This window comes from Leucopleurus acutus (genome assembly GCF_964270905.1).
Source record: "Leucopleurus acutus genome assembly, chromosome: 3".
In the NCBI taxonomy this organism is placed as follows: Eukaryota; Metazoa; Chordata; class Mammalia; order Artiodactyla; family Delphinidae; genus Leucopleurus; species Leucopleurus acutus.
Genome location: NC_139145.1, coordinates 115230576 through 115257109, shown reverse-complemented (window position 1 = coordinate 115257109; position 26534 = coordinate 115230576). Strand labels below are relative to the sequence as shown.

The window sequence follows — 26534 nt, the reverse complement described above, 5'->3', positions numbered from 1 at the left end:
ATTTGTAATATATATTTCTGTTCATAAATCGCTGCCCAAGTTTTTATCATTTCTTTAAAGAGTTTTCTAGGAGTAGAATCACTGGGTCAATTCATATAATAATTTTTTAAGATTCATTCATAAAGCCAACTGCCTTCCAGGAAGATCATTTTGATTATACTCTCAATGACAATAAAAATGCCAATTTCAGCACCTCCTTGCTAATATCATCTCTTATAAAGAAACTTTACTAGTTCAAAAAATAAATAATAGTATTTCGTATATTTATTAAGGATCTGAAATTCTCTGATAAACTATCAGTTCAAGAACAATTGAACCACTGAACTAAAATGAGTGAAATGCTGTATTTAACGATTTTTTTTAATGCGAAACAGGATCACAGTGGGAATAAACACAACTATCTAGCTGATTAACAGTACAGTAAAACTCCTTTAAGAAGTACTTTCAAGGGAAAGGAGGCTGCTCATTAAAAAAGAAAGAGGAAGTCCTTTCACCATACCGAAATAAGATACTTTTTTTTTTTTTTTTTTTTTTTTATTTGCGGTACGCGGGCCTCTCACTGCTGTGGCCTCTCCCGTTACGGAGCACAGGCTTCCCGAACCAGGGCGCGAACCCGCGACCCCTGCATCGGCAGGCGGACTCTCAACCACTGTGCCACCAGGGAAGCCCCGAAATAAGATACTTTTTATTGACCAGTTCATGAAACAGCTCACCAAAGGAATTTCCCCCAAATACACTAAATTTTTTCTCCTTCCCTGTTCCTTCAATGCATATATTTTCATTTGAATCCTAATTACCTCAGTCAAATAAGCAAGACTATTTTTTGAGGGATTTAATAGGAGCATCTTTTCACATAAAGCGTAGAGATTTTGATCAGGTCAATATTTTATTGACTTCAAAGACAGTCCATTGTAAAACTGGATACCAGTATATAGTAAATGGCACTTTCTTCCCCAGAAACTTTTCTAAATTGATAATCAGAATAGCATAGTAGCATAAGATGGCTACCAGAGATGCTGCCTTTTAGGGAAAAAAATGAAATACTTTGACTATTGGCACACTGATTTTTTTTTTACATTGAAAGTGTTAGCTCCAATACAGAGATCAGTAATCTTCAAAGCAAATGAGGAAACACTATTTCAGTTTACTAGTATCTTTCCCCAAACTTGTTGACATTATTGAAAAACAGTGTACTTTCTGAGAACATTTAAGGTAATTTCTTCTACAGAAATCAATGTAGCCAAGTCTTATCCAAGTTTGTTTCTCCAACATGTAGCAGAGTTCCTATCAAGTAATAAGCTCCGATTAATATTTGTTTATAAAATGAATGAACCTAACAGTAGCAGCCAATTAGCCACAAAAGATTTTGTTCTGGAACTAAGTAATTGCTATATCTTACCCTTATCATTTTATGGAAGATAGATGGTGAGGGACAAATAACTCCATGTTTTAGTTCAAAGCTAAAACAAACAAACAAAAAAGAGACTAGCTATTGCTGTAGTCACTTTGAAAGTAATATCTCTTCCTAGAATTACCTACTAAAAACATACTAGGTACTACTACCTTTTTCCTTATCTTACTATAGAGATTCACCTCTTGCTCTAATTTAAAATTCAAAATTCTAGCATTTAATATATATACTCCCCAAAATCTAGTGTTAGAAGAATCAAATGACTGTGTATGTGTGGAAGAAATAATTTTTGAAACCTACAAAAGTAATTTCAGCTAAATCATTAAACAATTTTTTCTGAAACAAAAAGATTATTACCGTAAAGTATCTGATTAAGATTTTACCTTAAAAAAAAAAAAATTTTACCTTTACAGTAGACTGGAAGCATGACACTTTCTGAACTTGTCTGCCAGTATCACAGTCCCATACCTAAATTTATGTTAAGAAATAATTTCTCAGCAGAATTTTTAAACCTTAATTATAATTTTTCTAATAAATCACAAATATTACACATTTACATAGAAAATATATAAAGCATGAAATATTTCATGTTTATACTACCACAAAAATCAATTCATCAACTTAGCATAGCAGACTTATAATGTAAAATAAGTCTGAGGTAAATTTTACTATCAAACCATTTGAAAATACCAACAGAATGAATGGTCTGAATACTGAATGTTTACAGGCATTAAATATTGCAACTATATAAAATTTAAGTTTTATTCTCCAAAACAATCTACCATAATCTAATAAACATTGAACATAAAATATTTATACTAAAAACTATCACATCCATTAATTAACATTTACTGAAAGCTCCTTCAATGTGCCTGGCATCATTTACTACTGTTATCTTGATTGAAAGAAGACAGTAACAGTGTATTCCTATTAACTATATACATATTTAAAATAATTACAGGACCTCTCATAAAATGTCCAAGGTTAGTTTGACTTAAGGAGCATAATGATTTTCAAATTTTTCATACCATTTCCTATGGTAAGATATACATTTTATATCATATCTGAGAACACATTTACATACAAATAAATATGTACATACATATGGATTCTTAAGACCATCACTTAACAAAGAAATAAATCTACCCTCAGCATTTAATTAATGAAGTTAGTTAACAGCAGAGACCCAAGCAGGGTAAATTTAGAATTCATATGAATAAAAGAAACTGCCAACAAAACAACCTGAAATTATTTTTAACAAAAAACGTCATTCAGCAAAGGAAATAACTCTATACTATCATTTACAGTTAAAGTTTATACTGATATTGTCCCAGCTACTCACGTCTGTACTGTAATAGTAATTTTAATAATTGGCTCTAAATAGTATCATAGTACCTTAGGAACAGTCTAATAAAAAGTATTTGATATTCTATTTTTGCAGAGATTATACTGATGCTGAAAACAAACCCAAAAAAGAGACCTTTAGTCCATAAAATAACACTTGCCTCAACAGAGCAACAGTAGTAAAGCTACTCTGACCTAAATATATGAGTACATATTATGCCCCTGTTTATGTAATATTGTAATCACCATAAAATATCATTTATCTCCACTTAAACCTTTTCTTCAAATTCTTTCACCTATTGGCACTCTGTCTAGAAATCACTTCAGCTGATGAGCTCATTTAAAGTGCGTCATAAACTATGTCTTGGTTCTACAGAAGCCTAAGAAACACCTATACCTTTGGACTTACTCCAAAACTTACTTCAGTAATGCTTGAAGCTATTTAAATAGAATTCTCAGATAAGCATAGACTTTTTAAAGCTAACCTATGATACCTTAAAAAAAAAAGTAATGAAAGATTAGCTATCCATAGCATTTAGCTATGGCTTTCACAGACCCAATTCCACAAACAAATATAAAAGGGCTAAATTTATTTAAGAAAAATTTATTTATTTAAGAAAAATATTTTATGAAAGCAGTATTACATAGTGATTCAGAGCTCTGACTCTGCAGTCAGTCTGTTGCCTTCTGCCCTATACTGGCTGCATGACCTTGGGCAAGTTACTTAACCTCTCTGTGCCTTTCTTTTCTTATTTATAAATGAAAATAATAGAAATACTTATTATAAGGATTAAATGGGTTAATAAATGTAAAATAGAACAATGCCTAGCACATATAAGCAATTTATAACACTTTACTATGGCTACTACATCTTAAATTTTCAATTGAAAGTATGGGGAGGAAAGATCATTTACATTTTTTAATTGTTTGAAAATACTAAATATGGGGCTTCCTGGTGGTGCAGTGGTTAAGAATCCGCCTGCCAATGCAGGAGACACGGATTCAATCACTGGTCCAGGAAGATTCCACATGCCGTGGAGCAACTAAGCCCGTGTGCCACTACTGAGCCTGCGCTCTAGAGCCCATGAGCCACAACTACTGAAGCCCACGCGCCTAGAGCCCATGCTCCGCAACAAGAGAAGCCACAGCAATGAGAAGTCCACGCACCGCAACAAAGAGTAGCCCCCGCTCACCGCAACTAGAGAAAGCCCGCGCGCAGCAACAAAGACCCAATGCAACCAAAAATAAATTAAATAATTTTTTTAAAAAAAGGCAAAGGAAACATAAATATTAAAAACAAAGGATCTGCCTGCCAATGCAGGGGACATGGGTTTGATCCCTGGTCTGGGAAAATCTCACATGCCGCAGAGCAGCTAAGCCTGTGTGCCACAACTACTGAGCCTGTGTGCTGCAACTACTGAAGCCCATGCACCTACAGCCCGTCCTCCACAGCAAGAGAAGCCACCGCAATGAGAAGCCCATGCACCACAACAAAGAGTAGCCCCTGCTCACCACAACTAGAGAAAGCCTGCATGCGGCAACGAAGACCCAACTCAGCCAAAAATAAAAATAAAATATAATACTACACATATTAAACGCTGAGCAGATGGTAATTCGCTTTTCTGCCAGACTCATATCCTCAAAAAGTTCTTATGGGTTGGGGCCATTAAGTTTCTTTTGCTGTACAATGAACAGAAAAAAAAATGTGAATTATTCTCCAGTTCAACTCATCTTTGTTTCTCTAAATTGAAAAGCAATCTGAGATGAAAAATATTTTTAAGCCCACATTCTCCCATTTCCTGTTTTATGTAATTTGATATAATAGTAACTCTGAGAAAAACAGCTTTAGTTATGAAGTTTCCAACAACAATAAGCCTTAACTTGCAATTTCCAGTCTAATACTTTTCAGACGCCTAATACTTTTAAGTGTCTTATGAAGGCTAGAACAAAATCATTTTTGCTAAAACAGAATGTACAGACAGACCCCAAGAGGATAAAGACTAATAACATATGTACTGGTCCCTTGGATCACCATAGCTATGCCACTTGGTTCTATAAGGATATAATAACTGTTCTGTCAGCAGAGGCTGTCAAGATCAGTTGATTTTTTTCTTCACAAGCTTCCAAAGAAGGAAATGTAATGATAGCTGTTATCTTTTGAGTGTGTCCATTGAGTTCCAAAAGTTTTTCTCCTGTCTGAAATATCAATAAAATGTTAATAGTACTTCATATTTCATAACTTAAATAATCTTAAATGACAACATTAAGAAAAATCACCAGGTAGAAAATATATACATTCCATCTGAAATTACTTAGATTTTATAATTTAACTTTAAACAATCAAACAGTATCTAAACATCAGGTGCTAAGAGAGTAGCTATAACTAATTTTAATTATTTTCTAATAGAAAATACTAATTTTTAGCAGATTGTTACAGGAAGTTTAAAGGAGTATTCTTTCCATATGGTTTTAAGATTATAACTGTAAATTAAGCATAAAAATATCTGTAACTTAATCAGCAGGAAAAAAATAAGGAGTCTTCATTATGCAAGCATCTGTTATCTAAGTCTTCACAGTTATAACGCTGTGGAAGAAAATAAAAGTCAGCATAACAGTAACAACAATTGGATATATATATCCAGTAATGTATCAACCACCCATAAAGTCAGTATGGACTCTACTTCTCTCTAACATCAACAGCTATTCCCATCCATCCAATGTCTTCATCTATCAGTTTCTCACTGATTTCCCAAGTAGTAAACATACAGAAATGCAATGTAAGTATAAGATAAATTGCAAATCTCTCCAAGGTTGCAGGATTTCATGATGCACGTGATGAACATAATGTTAAAAAAACTGCTTTAATCACAGGCAAAGCCACCGAAAAATGAGGATCTTGACTGAGTCAGACCAGATAACAATCCAAACAAGGGCAAGAAGATAAATGCTTCAAAAGAGAATAATTTGAGAATCCAAGTATAAGAAGAGAAGTCCTAGAGAAATTTGGTAAAGCCTTAAATATTTTTGAAAAAATAAACCTTTTATTATATTACTATTATAGTCAAACATGGTAAGAATGCTATATTATGCTATCAAACGATTCTGACAGAAAAATTGTCTTCCACAAAAGTCAACATCTGATTCATTTTCAGAATCAGTGCATAGTTGCTGATAACTTAAATTTTGTTTAATTAAGATTAAAACTTTTATTTTCATAACCTAGCATTTGTTTATCGGAAAAAATATTAAATAAAAAACTCTATTATGGAACATTGGTCCTCATTTTAAATGCATTCATCCTAAGCAGCCCTTTCGAGCATTAACTAGTCTCAACTTACTGATATGCAGGTGTATCTCCAGATAATGTTTATGAATGCATACTCAACTATACAGTCATGTCTTTATTACACAATCCACATAGCAACAATACACACCTGGGCATTCCACACAACTACAATTCCATCATCACCAGCAGATGCAAATCTGGTTAGAGAAAAAAGGTCAAGAAAAAAAAAATCACTGATGACATTTAAGTGCTAAGATTACAAAGATACCATCAGACCTTATTAATAGTATTTTGACTTACTAATATCAATACAGATATTTACAGATATTTACAGATATTTACAGAATTTACAGATAAATACAGATATTTATTTACAGATATTTACAGATATTTACAGAATTTACAGATAAATTCTTTAAGCTAATTTAACAAATATTTACAGAATACCTTCTAAGTTTTGTGCCAGCTACTGAGAATCCAAAGATAAGTAAGACCATTCAGAAAGTTAAAATGAATAAACTGCTAGACTAAGAATAAGGGAGATCAATGATCTTTAAAGTCCTTCCTTGCTTTAAAATCATGATTAAACCCTGACTTAAGTGACATGAAACCAAGCTGAGGAAAAGCTACAGTGACAGGAAATGATATTCTAGGAGTGGAACAAAGGAATCATGTCCTTAGATTCCTTACTTTCTAGGTAAAGATATTTAGATATTTTAACTCTACTATTTAAAGCCAGTTTCTCTCCTTTGCTCCCCTCAGCTCTGTGGTCTTTCCACATAAATACTGTGTTCTTTGGTTTGGAAGGTTTGGTTTTTGTTTTGTTTTTTTCAGCGAAAATTCTTGAAATGAAAAGAGGTAAAGGTAAGTTTGCTTCATGGCAAGAAAAAAGAGCTGTGATGAACTAAATTATAGCTTCTCTCTCCTCTTTACCACCCATTCACTACATGTCAAGGAACAATCATCTATATTTTGTAGAGTAGAAGATAACCATGACACAAACACTATCAAGAAAAATCACTTGTACAGGATTACTCATCCATAGTGCCTGCATTATAATAAAATCAAACACTACTCTCAAGCAGTGTCCCAACACAGTGGTGTACAGCAATCACATTGTAAGCATGTCAAGTAATTTGTTATTAATAATGTAGTACACAAGTTTGTAAATGATTTTTTTAATTGGAGTATATAGTTGCTTTACAATGTTTATTAGCTTCTGCAGTACAGCAAAGTGAATCAGTTAAACATATATCCACTCTTCTTTACATTCCCTTCCCATTTAGGTCACTGCGGAGCTGTAAATCATTCTTTAAGGAATCAAAATCAATTCAGTTGTTCCCATAATATCACTTTCATTCACTTGAATTCAAGGTTTGCTTTTCTGAATAGGAGAGAAAGAAGTGGTATTGTAGAGAGCCAGCTATGAACTGCATGCAGTTATGGTTAACAACCACTAATAAATGGTACTCTGTTAGCAGCTATGGCATTTAGAAAACGTGTTACTTCCTTGCAAGACTGTTAGTGTGTTTTCACAAAAATCTGGGCATGCCTTGAACAGCTTCATTAAAGTTATCATTGTTAAGCCTTATGTGTGTCATTAGGAGAAAAGCAGAGAAGTGATACATTAGGATACAAGAATTACTTTGTTCCTTAGAGTATGTGTTCTATTGAATTTTACCCTATAGATATCCATATAATCTCACTACTTCAGTCATGTAACACTTTCCTTAACACTCCAAACTGAGCTTCAAGTTCAAATTTCTCATGCTCAGTTTCAAAGCCTCACACATAGCTATTGTCTTCACTGGCTCTGACAATTCCCATACCCAGCACTCGTTTCAAAATCCTTTGCTTACATTTTCTACTGCATGAGCAAGAGATTATCCAGGAGATGGGAAACTGGCCTAATACAGTATGACAAAGTCCGTTAGTAATTTTTTAATAAAGAGCTATGTATGTTTTTAACAGAAAGGACCTTTAAAACGTCTTAGTTAACTAGACAGAAATCATATAAAGAATTATTTTAAAATCCATACCTAACATTTATTTTATTTTCAAAATGAAATATAAAAGATATAGAGACTAAAAAGAAAACAATCATTTTATATTTTAAAATGTAATTTCTTATGCTTAATTACATAGATTTTCTGAATCAAAACACTAAACAATGCCTTGAGTATCAAAAATAGTCACTGGATGTAAATCTTTAATAGCTTATGCTTCTAGGCCTATTGATTTCTTTTTATTTGTATCATGATGGTGGGCAGGGCAGAACTCAAGGTCTTAAGATTTCTTTGGTATAAAACATCAATTTCTATTGATTCTTGAAACTCTTATAATTGCTTTTCTCCCTTTTAGAAGAGTGCAGGTTTAAAATACATACTTTTTTCTAACCCTGATTGTTAACTTCTCATTATTGTTTTATCATGTCTGAATCTCATGACTTCACAATGAGAGATGACTGAACGGTTGAGAGTTTAGAAATGAGATACAGAGCATTTCAACTCAAACTTTAATCCAATCAGTGGTGAACAAAAGTTAAATCTAAACAACGCTCAATAGTAATGCATGAAATCACAGCCCTTTTTGTTTTTAATTGTTCAGAGGTCAATTACCCAGTGTGTATATTATTTAAGCTTTTCAATTCTCATATATTCTATTGTTTGGGTTTTTTTTTTTTTTTTTTTTTTGCCATTCCAGTATTTCTTATTACCTGCTCTAAAGAGGAAACATGAAGCTTTAAAATGTAAACCAGTATGACTTTGCTACATATTAGTACCAATCATAAACGAACTAATAAAAGGGTGGGAGATCATTTGCAAATTATCCATTCTCCTAGGATGAATAACTGAAAACTAGCAGCACTATATCAGTTTATCTTAATCAGTTTATCCTCATCAGTCAAGCACACACTCTAACCATCTCCAAATTTTTAGAAATGAAAATTCAACTCAAGAATCCCTAACAGTAAGATATACTGTAATTGATTAAAAGAAGTAATGAACCATAAAAAAGAAGGAATTAAGATATTAATAAGGTTTAATCTAGTCAATGGAAGGAAGAATAGTGGCTATACTGTCATATAATAATATACAAAAAAAACTTTTAAACACTCTAAATTAATAGAATCCAAAGATTCAAATCTAAAGATAAGATTTTAAGAGAAATCCTTCTTTACTGATTAACACAAAATGTAGTGAGATTTCATGTCATGTGTCAGGGAACTGCCAAGATCAATTACATGTTGTTCTTGCTTCAAGATCTTAAAACTTAGTGATTGTTTAGAAATGTACTATATTTCATCAAATATAAGACATACTATTATTTTATGTACTATTAAGGAAAAAATGATGTCAATTATTAATGAAAGACACCATCAATTATATGATGTATCCAAATTTTAAAGATGTTACAATAGGAAAATATAAGCTTTTTATAATCAATGAATTTTAGTAATTGTATTTATTGGTCTTTCTAATATGGCACTTTCTAGTCCAACAAATTTCTGATTATGTCTAGCAGGTTTAAAGGACTGAAGAAATGCTTTTTCAGTAAATAAATGAATAAGCAAACACTTAAGTGTTAAAAGGGCTCTGTAGGGCTTCCCTGGTGGTGCAGTGGTTGACAGTCCGCCTGCTGATGCACGGGACACGGGTTTGTGCCCCGGTCCAGGAAGATCCCACATGCGGCGGAGCAGCTAGGCCCATGAGCCATGGCCGCTGAGCCTGCACATCCGGAGCCTGTGCTCCGCAACGGGAGAGGCCACAACAGTGAGAGGCCCAAAAAAAAAAAAAAAAAGGGCTCTGTAAAATAGATTAATAGTATTAATGTAACCTAACTTTCCCCTTTAATCATGACTAATATACCAACATACTGTCAAAACAAAACTAGAAATTCAAAATATGTAAAGCCCAGAATCTCACCACATACAAAAATAAATTCCTTTTATTTTTTCATTTTCCTGTCCCATTCTTTTTTTTTATAAATTTATTTTATTTTATTTATTTTTGGCTATGTTGGGTCTCTGTTGCTGTGCACAGGCTTTCTCTAGTTGCGGTGAGCGGGGGCCACTCTTCGTTACGGTGCGTGGGCTTCTCATTGCGGTGGCTTCTCTTGTTGCGGAGCACGGGCTCTGGGCATGTGGGCTTCAGCAGTTGCGGCACGCAGGCTCAGTAGTTGTGGCTCGCGGGCTCTAGAGTGCAGGCTCAGTAGTTGTGGCGCACGGGCTTACCTGCTCCACAGCATGTGGGATCTTCCCAGACCAGGGCTCGAACCCGTCTCCCCTGCATTGGCAGGTGGATTCTTAATCACTGCACCACCAGGGAAGCCCCTCCTATCCCACTCTTATGCATAACCTTCAAGTTTTCTCAACTTGAAACCAACTCTTTAAAAATACTCATTGAGACTGTACATTTAATTTAGTGACATTTAATTAAATGACTAAGCAAAAACTATACGCATGAAAAAAGTTTAAAAACATGAAGTGTGATTTAATGAAGACCTATAGCAGAGCTTCTAGAATGTTCCATCCTCTCTTCCCCTCATTATGAGAATTGTGAGAGTCAATGATCCACTCATTCAAGAAATATTAAGCATTAACTATATATTAAGCATTAACTTTATATATTTATATGCTTGATCCTGAGGGTAAAGATCAATGAGATAGTTCTTGCCCTTGAAAAGCTCACAGTCTACATTACTATGGAATGCTACAGGGTCCAAATTATGAATCCATTGAGAATTCTCAGTTATACTCATTTCAGTTTATAGAAATCATTTCCTTTAAACACCTTCCTTTGGACAGCTCAGAGAAAGCACTCTCATTCTTGCCAACTGTGGGCTTAAAGTACAGCAAAGGTTCACAAAGATTTGTATAAAATAAAATATTTCCACATGTAATTCCTATGTCCATTACCTACATGCTTATTTAATAGTCCTTATTCAAAAGAATTTATTTCAATTAAGTCAAAGGTGCTACAGATTCAAACATAACCTTAAAGGACATAAAAAATATAATCCATAAACCTGAACATAAACTTTCCTGTATTCAATATTTACATAACCATAAAGCACTGGAAAAATAATAGAGTATTATCATGGCAATACAGAAGTCCCCGTGGTTAACTAACTTCCCACCAAATCGACAAGTACTTTCTAATCATGATGCAACTAAAACAGTATACAGTTTTTACAATGTAGTAAAGTTGAAAAACTTCTACTAGAGAAAGTTCCTTGGCCTCTCTCTGTCCCACTGATGTAATAAATGAGTTTAAGAGAATGAATTGAGTATGCTCAGTTCAGACCCTTCTGGGTTTTCTCTGAGATTTGACTGTTCATAAAGAGGCAACATTCTGGTCTGCTCTTATTTTTGAGGTAAACTTACATCCAAGTGGGAGGCTTGCAGATGTCCAGCAGTACCCGTGATTCAGTGAAGTCTACGTAACTCAGGGTGAAAACCAGGAAACCCACTGTGGTTGTATATCAAAGCTACAACCTTTAGTCCAGCTTTTTGCTAGTTATTACTTTATTAAGCTGATGGGTTCATGTCCATCTGTTTGATTCCTGCATCTAATAATATCTAAGAAAAAATTTTATTTTACACTGAAACAAAAATACCTTTTAAATTGGTGTTTTTTTCCTCTATATCAAATATATATCATTTTTAAACTTTTCATTATGAAGAATTTAAGTATATATAAAAGTGAAAACAGTATAAGAAAAATCTCCAGGTAACATGTCTTCAATAATTATCAACTCATGACCAATACTGTTTCATCTGTACCACAGCCAATCCCCCCTTTGCAGATTATTCTGAAGCAAATCCCAGTCACTGTATTTCATTTCATCAATAAATATTTCAATATATATTTACATCACAACTAAAGTTAACATTTATTTTCTTAATGTCACCACAGTGTAATCAAATTTCCCTGTCTCACAATGTTTTTTAAGTGTATTAGAAGCAGGATCTAAATAAGGTTCATACGCTGCAACTGATCTCTAAAGTCTCTCTTGTTCTATTGATTCTTTCTTCATGTATGTTTTTCCTTGCAATTAAACATTTGTCTTACAGAGTTCTCACAGTCTGGATTTTGCTAGCTACCTTCTTATGTTGTCATTTGATATACACCTCTGTCCCCTGCGTTTCTAGTAAATTGAGAGATCTAAAGACTTAATTTAATCATATTTGAATTTGACTTTTTGGTAAGACCACTTCATAAGCAGTTTATGTACCCCAACAAGAAATACAATTTCCAGCAATCTTTTTGTGTGTGTGTGATGTTAACAGCTATCAATAACCATTGCCTAAATTTGTTATTATATTAGAGGTTGCGAAATTATAATATTCCAATTCCATGATTCTTCCTAACTTGAATTCTTCTATAAAGAAAATGTCCTCTCATCCAACATTACTGATCTCAAGATAGAGTTTGTATAGAAAGGCAGTATAGATCTTGACTTGCAGATACCCCTTCAAGAGAGGACTTGCTGCCCAGCTATGAGGAATATGGTTATCTGCCTCCAGCTGTTGACTTCAGGGTCCATTTCAGCTTTCAAGTTGAAGTCAAGCTATCTCAGTTGGCCCCCAGCCCCTGGGATATAAGCAAGTTGGTGGAAGCCAGGGCACGTTCTTGGATGGCCCTCAGCCAATGTCTAAGCATTGCAGGCTAAACACTCCTAGTTATTTCCCTAATGCAGGACTCATCTAAAGAGCATTCTTTCCTCCAGAGCTCCACATTGGGCTTACAGAGACTTTGTCAAATCTGCATCACAGTTTGAGACAGCTCCCCTTGTCCAATCCTGCTTCTTCCCTTTTCCCTTCAATGGTATTTCTCTCTAATAAACCTTTTGCATGCTTAATTCCATTTTACTGTCTACTTCCCAGGGAAACCAGGTATTAGGAGGATCTAAATGATCTTGATTACTGATTTCTATTCTCTAAGTGTTAGTGAAAAAGATATTCTTAGCTTTAGAACATTGTCTTAAAGATGTAACATACTGTTTGCTGTTAGCGAATTATCAAACTGTACTGAGTTTGTCTAGATTCTTGTGAATGTACAGCTTCACCAGTCAACCTAAAGTACATTTTCTTTCTTCAGTCTGGCATTTCATGGGTCATCTGATTCTTTTCCAGTCATGATCACCATCCTACATAACCTTGTCTGTTTCCTGGAGGAGCAAGGGATGGTCAAATGAGCAACAGAGAAAACTATTCTTAAAATGTGTTATGAACTCAGTTTAGTTTAATGTGTCAAATGCTAAAGTATTACATGCAATTTTAGCACAGTCCACTTTTTGGATGACTCTTGCTGAGGCTTAGCCTTCTTTAGTGATGTCCCAATCAATATGACCCTCACTTTATGTTCAAAAAATACTAAAGAAGATAAGAAAAGGTTGCTGTCTGTTAGGTTATACAGGATTTATTTGGTATCTTCAAAAACCAACCTCAGAAAATTTTCCACTCACTGCTTTTAGCTGAGCCACTGAGAAAACAAGAAAATCCTTCAGCAAAATTCTCAATAAAATGATATTATCTAAAGACCTGAAGCGTGAAACCTGGATTACAACAGCTGACCAAAAACCCAGAATGTGATGTCTATAAAAACTAAATAAAAACATAAAAAGTATAACAATATTTATTTAAAAACTGGAAAGATATTTCTATAATTTGACAATGCATATATAATATACATATGTAACAGTAAAAAGATATCTGAATTATCTAAACTATTAAATCAAGAATGAAAACACTGAGCTCTACTATTTATAATAGTTACATCATTTGTATATTTTTAAATGTATTTCTTACCAATAATGACTCTTTCAGTTTTGTTTTGTTTTTCTAGTACACTACAGAATTAAATCTTTTAAAACAAAACAGATTGAAAGTTCTTCAGGTCTGCAACTGAGTAAAAAACTTCATACCTAATTATATGTAACTTTTGACAAAGTCATGACTTGAGTACAAAGAATTAAATGTGGTTCATGTAGTAATATGTTCACTTGACAGCAAAAGCCAAAAAGTAGGCTTTTTTAAAAAATCTATTCTAGACATTTAGATTCACTGTGGTATAGAGCAAACATGGCCACCAATCTCCCTATTTCCACCACCACTTGCAGTAGGATCTAGTTGCTTCTCCCATCAAGAGGTAGAGTTTATTTATCAACTTACTGAATTCGCTCCAGCTCCTGACTTGCTTTAGCCCATGAGACAACATCAAACATGATGAAAACAGACTTGAAAAGAGTTTTACACTGGGGCTTGCCCTTTTGCTGGTATTTGAACTCCATCCCTATGGGAACTAGCACTTGAGTAACCACATGGAGAGAGACCCCAGTCATCCCAGCTGAGACCACTGTAAACCTGCCAACCCCATCTACCTGGTGACCACAAAAGCATAAGCGAACCTAACCAAGATCCGCTGATCCCAGCAGAGACAAAAGAACCCACCCAGCTGAGCCTAACCCAAATGCCATCCCACAGAATAGTGAAATAAATAAATAGTGTTTGTTTTAAACTACTAAATTTGGGCTGATATTTGACAAGGACAACAGATTACTGATATACTCACCTACAGCTTTTTTACTGTTTACGTAACATTTACTATATCATTGAATAACTGCAGTATACACAAGCACTACTTTGGGAAAATGTAATCAAATATCAGTACCTGTACAATGATCATTACTCTACAAGATGGCCTTTTCTGCAGATTCTTCTAACTATGTAGTAAGAATAATCAAGAAGATATTTTAAAGGACAGATAGCAATCAACATGGAATCTTAACAGTTAATCTATTAAAAAAAAATTTAAAGACCACATCCTGAAAGTATACTGTATATTTTGTATTTAGCTTTCTCAGACAAAACTATTTGAGGACTCCTTAAAGCCCAAATATTAGGGATTATGGTCTAAGAAATCATTTTGGTTTTTTTTTTTAACTTACGTTTTAGCATCTTACAATGGTAAAAGACGGTACCAGAAAACTTTAGTTGTCCAAATGTCCTATCTTTCCAAAAATGTTTAGTTTCAAAGATGACTGACTAAATAAATAAGTAAATGTCTCTTAGGACATGGCAACAGTAAGTATTACCAAAAAGGGTGAAGATTATTATACTATGGCTGACATGCTATAATTTGGTTGGCTCACATCACAACATGAAAATTGTGTTAATAGGCTAGTAATACCAAAAAAAGGCAAATCCTTTCAAGCAAAAGTTGAGGAGCATATTTTCATAATAATTTGGCTGGACTTGTCCCTGGTTTCTAAAAGAGAGCTGGGCCCCTCAGAGCTCACCTGAGTTTATGCTAATGAGATGACTCATGGTGGACCCCTAGACAATTTAAGGATGGGGACTGGCCATGTGGGGAATATGAACCATGCAATTAGAGGGTTGGGGCTTTGAGCCATGGGGTATCATCCTGACCTCCCAACCTGGGGGAGCAAGGAGGGGATGGCAGGGAGAGAAGGGCTGGAAATTGAGTTCAATCATGAGGCAAATAAGTGAAACAATCATTCCCATGTAATGAAACCCCAATAAAAACTCTTGACACCCAGAGCTTGAGTGAGCTTCCTCACTGGTGATATGCATTGATGTGCTGAAAGGGTGATGTGTCCTGAGGACACAGAAGCCTTACATTTGGGACCCTCCTAGACCTTGCCCTATGCATCTCTACATTTGGCTAATCCCGATCATATCCTTTATAATAAAACTGTAATCATAAGTATAGTGCTTTCCTGAATTCTGTTAGTCATTCTAGAGGATTATCAAACCTGAGGGGGTAGTAGGAATTTGTAGTTAATTGGTCAGAAGTGCAGGTGGCCTGGGAACCCTGGAGATTGCAGCTGTGACTGAGGTGAAGGGACTGTTGTACATGACTGTGCCCTTAACCTTTAAAATTCAACCTAACTCCAGGTAGTGCCAGAATTGCACTGCACATGGGAAAAGCAACTAAATACCAAAAACATAAAAAGAGCAAAGAGAAGACAAGGCTAAAAAACATCAGCAGTGATAGTGAGAATTAGAAATAATCACAGTAGCAGTCACCCATTGAGTCAAAAATGGAAGGAAAAGAAGACAGTATCAAAGGCAAAAGAGAAAATTAAGAGATGATAGGGGAATAACTGATAAGGACAAGAGAAGTGGAGTTAGAGAGTTAGGATGGCATGCAACATGTACACTTAATAGTTGAGGGAATCATTCATTCATTTAACAACTATTAATAACCTGCTACAAGTAAGGCACTGTACCAGGTACTAAAGATACTGTGGTGAATAAAAAAAAAACATGGCCCTCACTCTCATCTAGAGAGGAAGATAAATATTATACAGTTACACAATTAATTGTGTAATTGTTATTAAGGCTACAAAGGATAACTGTATAATTGAACAAAGTCTTAATAAAACAGATATACAGATCAATAATAAGCTAAATCTACAGTTCTAAGACCTACACACCTTCATCTCTATTTGCAAATATATTAAACACAACATTATACATGTTAGCAAGGAAGTACAAAATAATGTACATTTTAAAGGGTTTCACATATAACAAAAAATTCAGATTAAATCCTTACCTTACCTTCCACTAAAAACAGTACATTCCTGCAAGGTACCTGATATTTAAACACTTCCCATATTGGTTCTCAAATTTAGCTTCACCTTAACATACAGTTAAAACTCCCATCAACATTTTAAAGTCATACACTTCCTTTAAACTAATGAAAATATTTGTGAGTATTCAAAAAGACAAAAAAAAAAAAAACTGAAACAAACAAAAATAACCATAAAATCACCAGAAATGATATCCCGACTTTTGGGCAAAAAGACTTCAGACACATATTTCATCAAGAGGCAGAGGTCAATTTCTACTAAATGTTATTAATGATCAGTTTTGAAATTTTTAGAAAAGCTGGATTAATTTTGAAGTTGTTTTTAACATACAATTCCCTAAAAACTCTTTCCAAACAGCAGTCAATTGGAAAACTAGAGTTTCTTACCTGTAATCATCTAACTGTACCAGAAACCGTACAATATCGTGATGAGCTTTCAGTACAAGCAGTTCAGTGTAGGGGTTCTGGGTTTGTTCTTCACCTATTGTCTGTAAAGGAGATTGCTTGTAATGGGGAGAAAAAAAAGAGAGGAAAAAAAGAGATAAAATGATTTATGATAAAAGACCACATTCGAATAAAACACATGGTATGCATCTAAGAACACAAGTTTTAAAAAACTGTAAGATATTATGTTCTAATACTATATATTATTGCCCCTAATATCAAGTAACTGCCAATTTAACATAAAACATTTCTCTTACCACAAATCCACATCATAAATTTTAAATTTTGAACTCAAAATAAATTTTTAAAGGGTGTATTTTGTTTCATGGAAATTATACCTCAATAAACCTGACCTAAAAAATCAATGGGCCAGGGGCTTCCCTGGTGGTGCAGTGGTTGAGAGTCCGCCTGCCGATGCAGGGGACACGGGTTCGTGCCCCAGTCTGGGAGGACCCCACATGCTGCGGAGCGGCTGGGCCCGTGAGCCATTGCCGCTGAGTCTGCACGTCCAGAGCCTGTGTTCCGCGACAGGAGAGGCGACAACACTGAGAGGCCCGCGTACCACAAAAAAAAAAAAAAAAAAAAAATCAATGGGCCAAACCAACACAATATTTTAGGATGGGTGTTTGCCAATTAAAACTTGGCAGAAACAAAACTGAAGGTCAAAGGGGTAAAATGTAGACTAAAACAGTGCCTACCCCATTACAGGCACTCAACACATGTTTACTGAATAAATAAAGGAAGAAATGAAATAATTCAGTCAATGAATTCAATAAATTCAACTTCAGACAGTAGCATTGATAAAGATAACTGGTAACATTTACAGAGTATTAAGCTCAGTCCTAAACCTACACACCTTCATCCCTATTTGCAAACAGATGGGCGGCAGTCCATATGCCACACACTGGGTAAAGCACATATGGCTTATAACTCACCCAATAATTCTGTAAGGTAGATCTTATCAACCCCATTTGTATAGTCAAACCCAGTACTATTTCATGATAAAAAAAACCTGTGTTCTTAACCTCTGAACTGCAGTTTCTCAAACTTGACACTACTGACATTTTGGACTAGGTAATTCTTTTGTTGAGGGCTTTCCTGTGCATTGAAGGATGCTCAACATCATCCCTGGCTTCTACACACTAGATGCCAATAGAAATCCAACCTCTCCCCCCACCCCAAAATCGTGACAATCAAAAATATCTCTGGACATTGCCAAATGTCCTCTAAGGGGCAAAATCATCCCAGCAGACAAACACTGCTTAAAATTAGGGGAAAATCTTTGGTTCTGATAATGTACAGATTCACAGCAGTTCTAAAACTGAAGTACTTTTACATGAAGAAATGTACAATTTAACACGCATGAATTTTTTTTAATTCACCTTCAAAGCAGTAATTTTTTATTTATCCCATCTCCCTTCTAGCAGTGGTTCTGATGAGAAAAGTAAAGGCAAGAAATCTGAAAACTGTATACCACTTCCCCCAAATGAAAGCTTGCCAAGCACGGCAGAATTAGTTAATCAAATTCTACAACTTATCAAATAATCGGGTTAACACATAATTGTCATATATATCACAAATGGACTAATCACTTTCCCACAATTCTTTCATAATCTTTAGAATTCAAGCCTATCTGAAATAAGCCTAATTTTAAATAAGAAATACTTCTTAAAAATTAGACAATAAGCCTCAACTGCAAAAATATGAGGAAGTTAAAACGGAGAAATAACGTTGCTTAGCTTACAACCACCCAAGTTTTTTTTTTTTAACAATCAAAACAACTATTTTCTATTAAAAATAAAAGGGAATTCAACACAAATTCTATTCTTCAGTGGCATATGAAATAAATTCCAGACCTCGACACTTTTCAGGTTCCAAAATTATTTTATTCGCAACATTTCAAATGTAAATCTCATTAGTCTGGTCAGTTAATCAGGCCCATGAAGAAAGTGTGACTATGGAACCCAAAATAGCAGCTAGAACATAATTTATTTTACTTTTAAGCAAATTATTTTTTAAAATAATTATATCTTTTTTGGTTTTATATAAATAATCAAATTAATTTCATATTCCATGAGCAAGCATCAGTTGATGTTGGGAAGCGACACCATATCAAACAAACCAGAAGTGTGAATCTGCAGTCACCGTTTCTTAGTCTCTACCAAACCGGATACTTTTTCTGTTGAAGTGAGACTGGTTTACGTGGGGAGACCAGTTAAGGGTCCTTGAGCCTGTTGCTGAACTACGTCAGTTTCAGTTTCCACACCTAGTGGAACATGGATTTACCTCTCAGGGAAAGAGCCCCCGAAACCCGACCCCGCCGACCCCGCCGACCCCGCCCTCGCAACCCGCAGGCCCCGCCTCCGCCGGGTCTTCCTCATCCCGTCAGCTCTCCGGCTCACACGAGCCGCAGCTACGGCAAGCAAAGCCTCTGCGTTGGCAGGCAGGGTCCACCCCGGGGTTTACCTCGGCCAGTCCCTGAGGTTCTCGGCCTCCCCCGATCAGCCATCGCAACATCCGGGCAGCGACGGCGTTTCGCGGGCCTAGGCCCCAGTCAGCCCGCACTCCGCGCCAGGCTCAGCCTTTCTCCTACCTCTCTGGTAGCAGCTCAATGGAGGCGCTAATACCTGCCTTCTCAGATTTGCCCAAAATACGAAGTACGAAGCAGAGCGCAACGAAGAGGGAAGACTTTTGTCCCCAAAGAGCTGCCGTACCCACCCTCAAGAGGTTTGGTTAAGGGGAGCCGCCAGGGGAGCAGCAGCAGCCGAAAGCTAGGGTGTCCGCGGAGGTTCAGAGGCCCGCGCGGCACCACCGAGTGAGCACGCGCGGGGCGTCGCCTGATTTGCGCACAGAGCCTGGGTAGTTCGAGCGGCCCCTTGTGGACACGCGGAATGCAGCAACTGGAGCCCGTCGTTGCGCAAGTGCTGCCAAGAATAAATAGTCCCCTCCCTTTTTAGATGGCTTTTGCATCTTTCACTTGGCAAGCTTGGGGACCAGGAAGCCTTTCCATCTCCCGGCGGTTTCCCAAAGAGCTGCCTGGAGAAAGTGAACTTCAGTAGGCTTTTTCATCCGGGCTAATCCCAGTGTCACGTGTGTACACCAGAATAAATCTGGCCAGTATTTATTGTGTGCTGTAGTACAGGTCCTGTGCTAAGACTTTACATAAATCCTAACTGTAACCCTATACTGCCTATACTCCCTATTTTATAAAGAAACTGACCTCTGAAAGACTGGGTAGTTTGTCTACGGATAACAGCTAGAAAGTGGCTACACACGCTGAAACCAAATATCCTAGCTCCAAAATTAGTGCTCTTAACTGTATGCTATACTGTTTCACATAATCTCCCTAAAGAATAGAAGGCACTACACATCCTCTTTTTTTGACTTTTTTTGTTGAAGTATAGTTTATTTACAATGTTTCAGGTGTACAGCAAAGTGATTCAGTTATACATATATACTCCTTCTCAGATTTTTTTCCTTTATACAAGATATTGAACATAGTTACCTGTGCTGTTCAGGTTTTTGTTGTTTATTCAATATTTTATATATAATGGTGTATATCTGTTAATCCAAAACTCCTAATTTATCCCTCCCTCCCCCTTTCCCCTTTGGCAACTGTTAGTTTTCTATGTCTGTGAGTCTATTTCTCTTTTGTAAATAAGTTTGTATCATTTTTTTAGATTCCACATATAAGTGATATATTTGTCTTTCTCTGACTTACTTAGTATGATAATCTCTAGGTCCATCCATGTTGCTGGAAATGGCATTATTTCATTTTTTATGGCTAAGTAGTATTTCATTGTGTATACATACCATATCTTCTTTATCCACTCATCTGTCCATGGACATTTAGATTGCTTCCATGTTGTGGCTGTTGTAAATAGTGCTGCTATGAACATTGGGGTGCATGTGTTCAAGTTAAGAGTTTTCTCTGGATATATGCCCAGGAGTGGGGTTGCTGGATCATACGGTAGCTCTATGTTTAGTTTTTTAAGGAACCTCCATACTGTATCCATAGTGGCCGCACCAATTTACATTCTCACCAACAGTGTAGGAGGGTTCCCTTTTCTCCCCATCCTCTCCAGCATTTATTATTTGTAGACTTGGATGATGGCCATTCTAACTGCTATGAAGGAATACCTCATTGTAGTTCTGATTTGCATTTCTCTAATCATTAGCAATGTTGAGCATCTTTTCATGTGCCTCTTGGCCATCAGTATGTCTTCTCTATAGAAATGTCTATTTAAGTTTTGATTGGGTTGTTTGAGTTTTGTGATAATGAGCTGTATGAGCTGTTTCTGTATTTTGGAAATTAATCCCTTCTCGGTCACATCATTTGCAAATATTTCTCCCATTCCGTAGGTTGCATTTTCATTTTGTTTATAGTTTCCTTTGCTGTACAAAGGCTTTTAAGTTTAATTAGGTCCGGTTTATTATTGCTTTTGTTTCCATTACTCTAGGAAACAGATCCCAAAAAATATTGCTATGATTTATGTCAAAGAGTGTTCTGCCTGTGTTTTCCTCTAAGAGTTTTATAGTATCCAGTCTTACATTTAAGTTTGTAATCCATTTTTATTTTTGTATATGGTGTTAGAGAATGTTCTAATTTCATTCTTTTACATGTAGCTGTCCAGTTTTCCCAGCACCACTTATTGAAGAGACAGTCTTTTCTCCACTGTATATTCTTGCCTCCTTTGTTGTAGATTAATTGACCATAAGTGCATGGGTTTATTTCTGGGCTTTCTACCCTATTCCATTGATCTATGTGTCTATTTTTGTGTCTGTACCATACTGTTCTGATGACTGCAGCTTGTAGTATAGTCTGAAGTCAGGAAGGGTAATTTCTCCAGCTCCATTCTTCTTTTTTAAGATTGTTTTGGCTATTTGCAGTCTTTTGTGTTCCCATACAAATTTTAAAATTTTTTGTTCCAGTTCTGTGAAAAATGCCATTAGTAATTTGATAGGGATTGCATTCAGTCTGTAGATTGACTTGGAAAGTAGGCTCATTTTAATAATATTCATTCTTCCAATCCAAGAACACGGTATATCTTTCCATCTGTGTGTGCTGTCTTCAAGTTCTTTCATCAGCATCTTATAGTTTTCAGAATACAGGTCTTTTGCCTCCTTAGATAGGTTTATTTCTAGGTATTTTATTCTTTATGATGTGATGGTAAATGAGATTATTTCCTTAATTTCTCTTCCTGATGGTTCATTGTTAGTTTATAGAAATGCAACATATTTCTGTATATTAATTTTGTATCAGGCAACTTCACCAAATTCACTGATGAGCTCTCGTAGTTTTCTGGTGGCATCTTTAGGATTTTCTATGTATAGTATCATGTCCTCTGCAAACAGGCACAGTTTTACTTCTTCCTTTCCCATCTGGACTCCTTTTCTTTCTTTTTCTTCTATGATTGCTGTGGCTAGGAGTTACAAAACTATTTTGACTAAAAGTGGCAAGAGTGGGCATCCTTGTCTTGTTCCTGATCTTAGGGGGAATACTTTCAGCTTTTCACGGTTGAGTATGATGTTAGCTGTGGGTTTGTCATATATGGCCTTTATTATGTTGAGGTATGTTCCCTCTAGGCCCATGTTTAGGAGAATTTTTATCATAAATGGATGTTGAATTTTAGCAAAAGCTTTTTCTGCATCTATTGAGATGATCATATGGCTTTTACTCTATTTGTTAATGTGGTGTATCACATTGATTGACTTGTGGATACTGAAAAATACTTGCATCCCTGGGATAAATACCACTTGATCATGGTGTATGATCATTTTAATGTGCTGTTGCACTCAGTTTGCTAACATTTGGTTGAGTATTTTTGTGTCTATTTTCATCAGTGATATTAGCCTGTAATTTTCTCCTTTTGTGATATCTTTGGTTTTGGTATGAGGGTGATGGTGGCCTCATAGAATGAGTTTGGAAGTGTTCCTTACACTGCAATTTTTTGGAATAGTTTCAAAGCCTATTCTTTAAATGTTTGGTAGAATTCACCTGTGAAGCCATCTGGTCCCGGACTTTTCTTTGTTGGGAGTTTACTGAATCAATTTCAGTACTGGTAATGGTTCTGTTCATATTTTCTATTTCTTCCTGGTTCAGTCCAGGGAGATTGTACCTTTCTAAGAACGTGTCCATTTCTTCTACATTGTCCATTTTATTGTTGTATAAATTGGTGCTCATAGTAGTCTCCTATGATGCTTTGTATTCCTGTGGTGTTGGTTATAACCTCTTATTCATTTTTTTATTTTATTGAGGTATAGTTGATTTACAATGTTGTGGTAATTTTTACTGTACACCAGAGTGATTCAGTTTTATACACACACACACACTTTTTCATATTCTTTTCCATTATGGTTTATCACAGGATATTGAATATAATTCCCTATGCTATACAGTCAAACCTTGTTGTTTATCCATTCTACACATAATAGTTTGCATCTACTAATCCCAAACTCCCAATCCATCCCTCCCCAACCCCCTCCCCCTTGGCAACCACAAGTCTGTTCTCTATATCTGTAAGTCTCTTTCTATTTTATAGATAAGTTCATTTGTGTCATATTTTAGATTCCACATGTAAGTGATATCATATGGTATTTGTTTTTCTAACTTACTTCACTTAGTATGATAATCTCTAGGTCCATCCATGTTGCTGCACATGGCATTATCCATTTTCACTTCCGATTTTACTGATTTGGGCCTTCTCCCTTTTTTTCTTGTAAGTCTAGCTAAAGGTTTATCAATTTTGTTTATCTTTCAAATGACCAGCTTTTAGTTTCATTAGTATTTTCTATTCCTTTTTAGTCTTCATTTCATTTATTTTTTTCTCTGATCTCTTTCATTTCTTTCCTTCTACTAACTTTGGTTTTGTTTGTTCTTCTTTCTATATTTGCTCATATTCTCTATTTTGACTACTAGATTTCCACAGGTACTCAAAGGGCTGTGGTTCTCTACTCTGGTTGCATATCAGAATTACTGGGTAGCTTCTGAAAAATATATATTCCTGGTTTCCACCCCAGATTTATTAAAATAATGTCTATGGTTAGAACATAGAAATCAGGGTTTGGGGAACGTTCCTCAGGTTATTCTCATGAGTAGCAAGGGTTGAGAATCACTGGTCTAGGGACTACATATGTCGGTAAAAGTTCATATATATATTTCCGTATGTGATTGTTAGGTTCAAATAAAGGTGTAGCAATAAATTCTTATAGAGAACCTACCACAAGCATCCCAACCAATGCATGAACTCAATAAACATTACTGGTCACAGATTCACTAGAGATGCAAAAAGAAATCATATAAAATTGCTGCCCTTTAAGATCAAGGCAGAATGTACTACACACCAATAAGAGAAGGCCATACACTCTAAGGTATGTTAGTTATGCACAGCTACCCAATCTAACTGACAGTTCTTAGAGAACTAGGATCTCCCATGATTCTCTGTATTCATTTTGAGTGCACTTGATGAAGGAACACTCCCAAGGGTCAGAAGAAGGTTGCCTTCAGTGTGCTATTCCCAAATTGGAGTCTGCATGCATTTGAAGACAAGACCAAAACAGACTAGCCCTAGGAAAAGGGGGATATAAGATAAGTTAAACAACAACCCAAGAACACCAAAATTTTAGTCCTGGATGGACAATCTTCAAGTGAGGCAACATGGCTTCCCTGGTAGCCTAAATTTTATTCTTCTGATTTACCACATTCTTTGAGGGTTTGTCCACTGCCTCATTACTGTGATCTAAGGAACATTCTTCTGATCATTAAAGCACTAGTCCAGGGAAGAACAATTCCTCCCTTGCTTCATTTTAGAACAGCTGAGAAAAACTTCATGAAAGAGTATATCAGAGTAACCTTAGAAAGCTGAAAGAGCAGGAAGCACTAAGAATCCATCTCTCCACCTAGACAACTATACTGGTAGAAACTGTGTCAACTAATTTGGAACTCTGAAATCTATTAAAAAGCCTGCAGCGAAAGGGCGGACAGCAGAAGCAAGAAGAACTACAAACCTGCAGCCTGTGGAACAAAAACCACATTCAGAGAAAGACAGAAAGGATGAAAAAGGAGAGGGCTATGTACCAGAAGAAGGAACAAGATAAAAGCCCAGAAAAACGACTAAATGAAGTGGAGATAGGCAACCTTCCAGAAAAAGAATTCAGAATAATGAGAGTGAAAATGATACAGGACCTCAGAAAAACAATGGAGGCAAAGATAGAGAAGATGCAAGAAATGTTTAACAAAGACTTACAAAAATTAAACAACAAACACCTAAAAGAATTAAAGAACAAACAAACACAGGTGAACAATACAATAACTTAAATGAAAACTACACTAGAAGGAATCAATAGCAGAATAACTGAGGCAGAAGAACGGATAAGTGACCTGGAAGACAGAATGGTGGAATTCACTGCTGTAGAACAGAATAAAGAAAAAAGAATAAAAAGAAATGAAGACAGCCTAAGAGACCTCTGGGACAACATTAAACACAACAATATTCGCATTATAAGGGTCCCAGAAGGAGAAGAGAGAGAGAAAGGACCAGAGAAAATATTTGAAGAGATTATAGTGAAAAACTTCCCTAACATGGAAAAGGAAATGGCCACCCAAGTCCAGGAAGCACAGAGAGTCCCAGGCTGGTTAACCAAAGGAGAAACGCCAAAACACACGTAATCAATTGACAAAAATTAAAGACAAAAAAAAATTATTGAAAGCAGCAAGGGAAAAACGACAAATAACATATAAGGGAACTCCCATAAGGTTAACAGCTGATTTCTCAGCAGAAACTCTACAAGCCAAAAGCGAGTGGCATGACGTATTTAAAGTGATAAAATGGAAGAAGCTACAACCAAGATTACTCTACCTGGCAGGGATCTCAGATTCGATGGAGAAAAAAAAAGCTTTACAGACAAGCATAAGCTAAGAGAATTCAGTACCACCAAACCAGCTGTACAACAAATGCTACAGGAACTTCTATAAGTGGGAAACAGAAGACAAAAAAAGGACCTACAAAAACAAACCCGTAACAATTAAGAAAATGGTAATAAAAAGATACATACAGATAATTACCTTAAACGTGAATGGATTAAATGCTCCAACCAAAAGACACAGGCTCGCTGAATGTATACAAAAAAAAGATCCATATACATGCTGTCTACAAGAGACCCACTTCACACCTAGGGACAGAGACCAAAAGTGAGGGAATGGAAAAAGATATTCCATGCAAAAGTAAATCAAAAGAAAGCTGGAGTAGCAATACTCATATCAGATAAAATAGACATTAAAATAAAGAATGTTACAAGAGACAAGGAAGGACACTACATAATGATCAAGGGATCAATCCGAGAAGAAGACATAACAATTATAAATATATTTGCACCCAACACAGGAGCACCTCAATACATAGGGCACCTGCTAACAGCTATAAAAGAGGAA

At 35.7% G+C, this 26534-nt stretch overlaps 1 protein-coding gene across 2 annotated transcripts in view; it reads right to left on the bottom strand.

Annotated features, from left to right (window-relative positions):
• The window catches only part of WDR41 (WD repeat domain 41), a 44478-nt gene extending 24580 nt beyond the window's left edge, over window positions 1-19898 (bottom strand). For both annotated transcript variants that reach the window (XM_082836147.1, XM_082836148.1), the window contains exons 1-5: window positions 19571-19898; window positions 17048-17163; window positions 6190-6238; window positions 4820-4951; window positions 1817-1879 (exon numbers count right to left, since the gene is read on the bottom strand). In XM_082836147.1, the coding sequence (XP_082692273.1) occupies window positions 1817-1879; window positions 4820-4951; window positions 6190-6238; window positions 17048-17163; window positions 19571-19621 (411 nt within the window). In that variant the 5' untranslated portion in view covers window positions 19622-19898. The remainder of the gene's footprint in view (window positions 1-1816; window positions 1880-4819; window positions 4952-6189; window positions 6239-17047; window positions 17164-19570) is intronic.
• Window positions 19899-26534: the final 6636 nt, after the last annotated feature.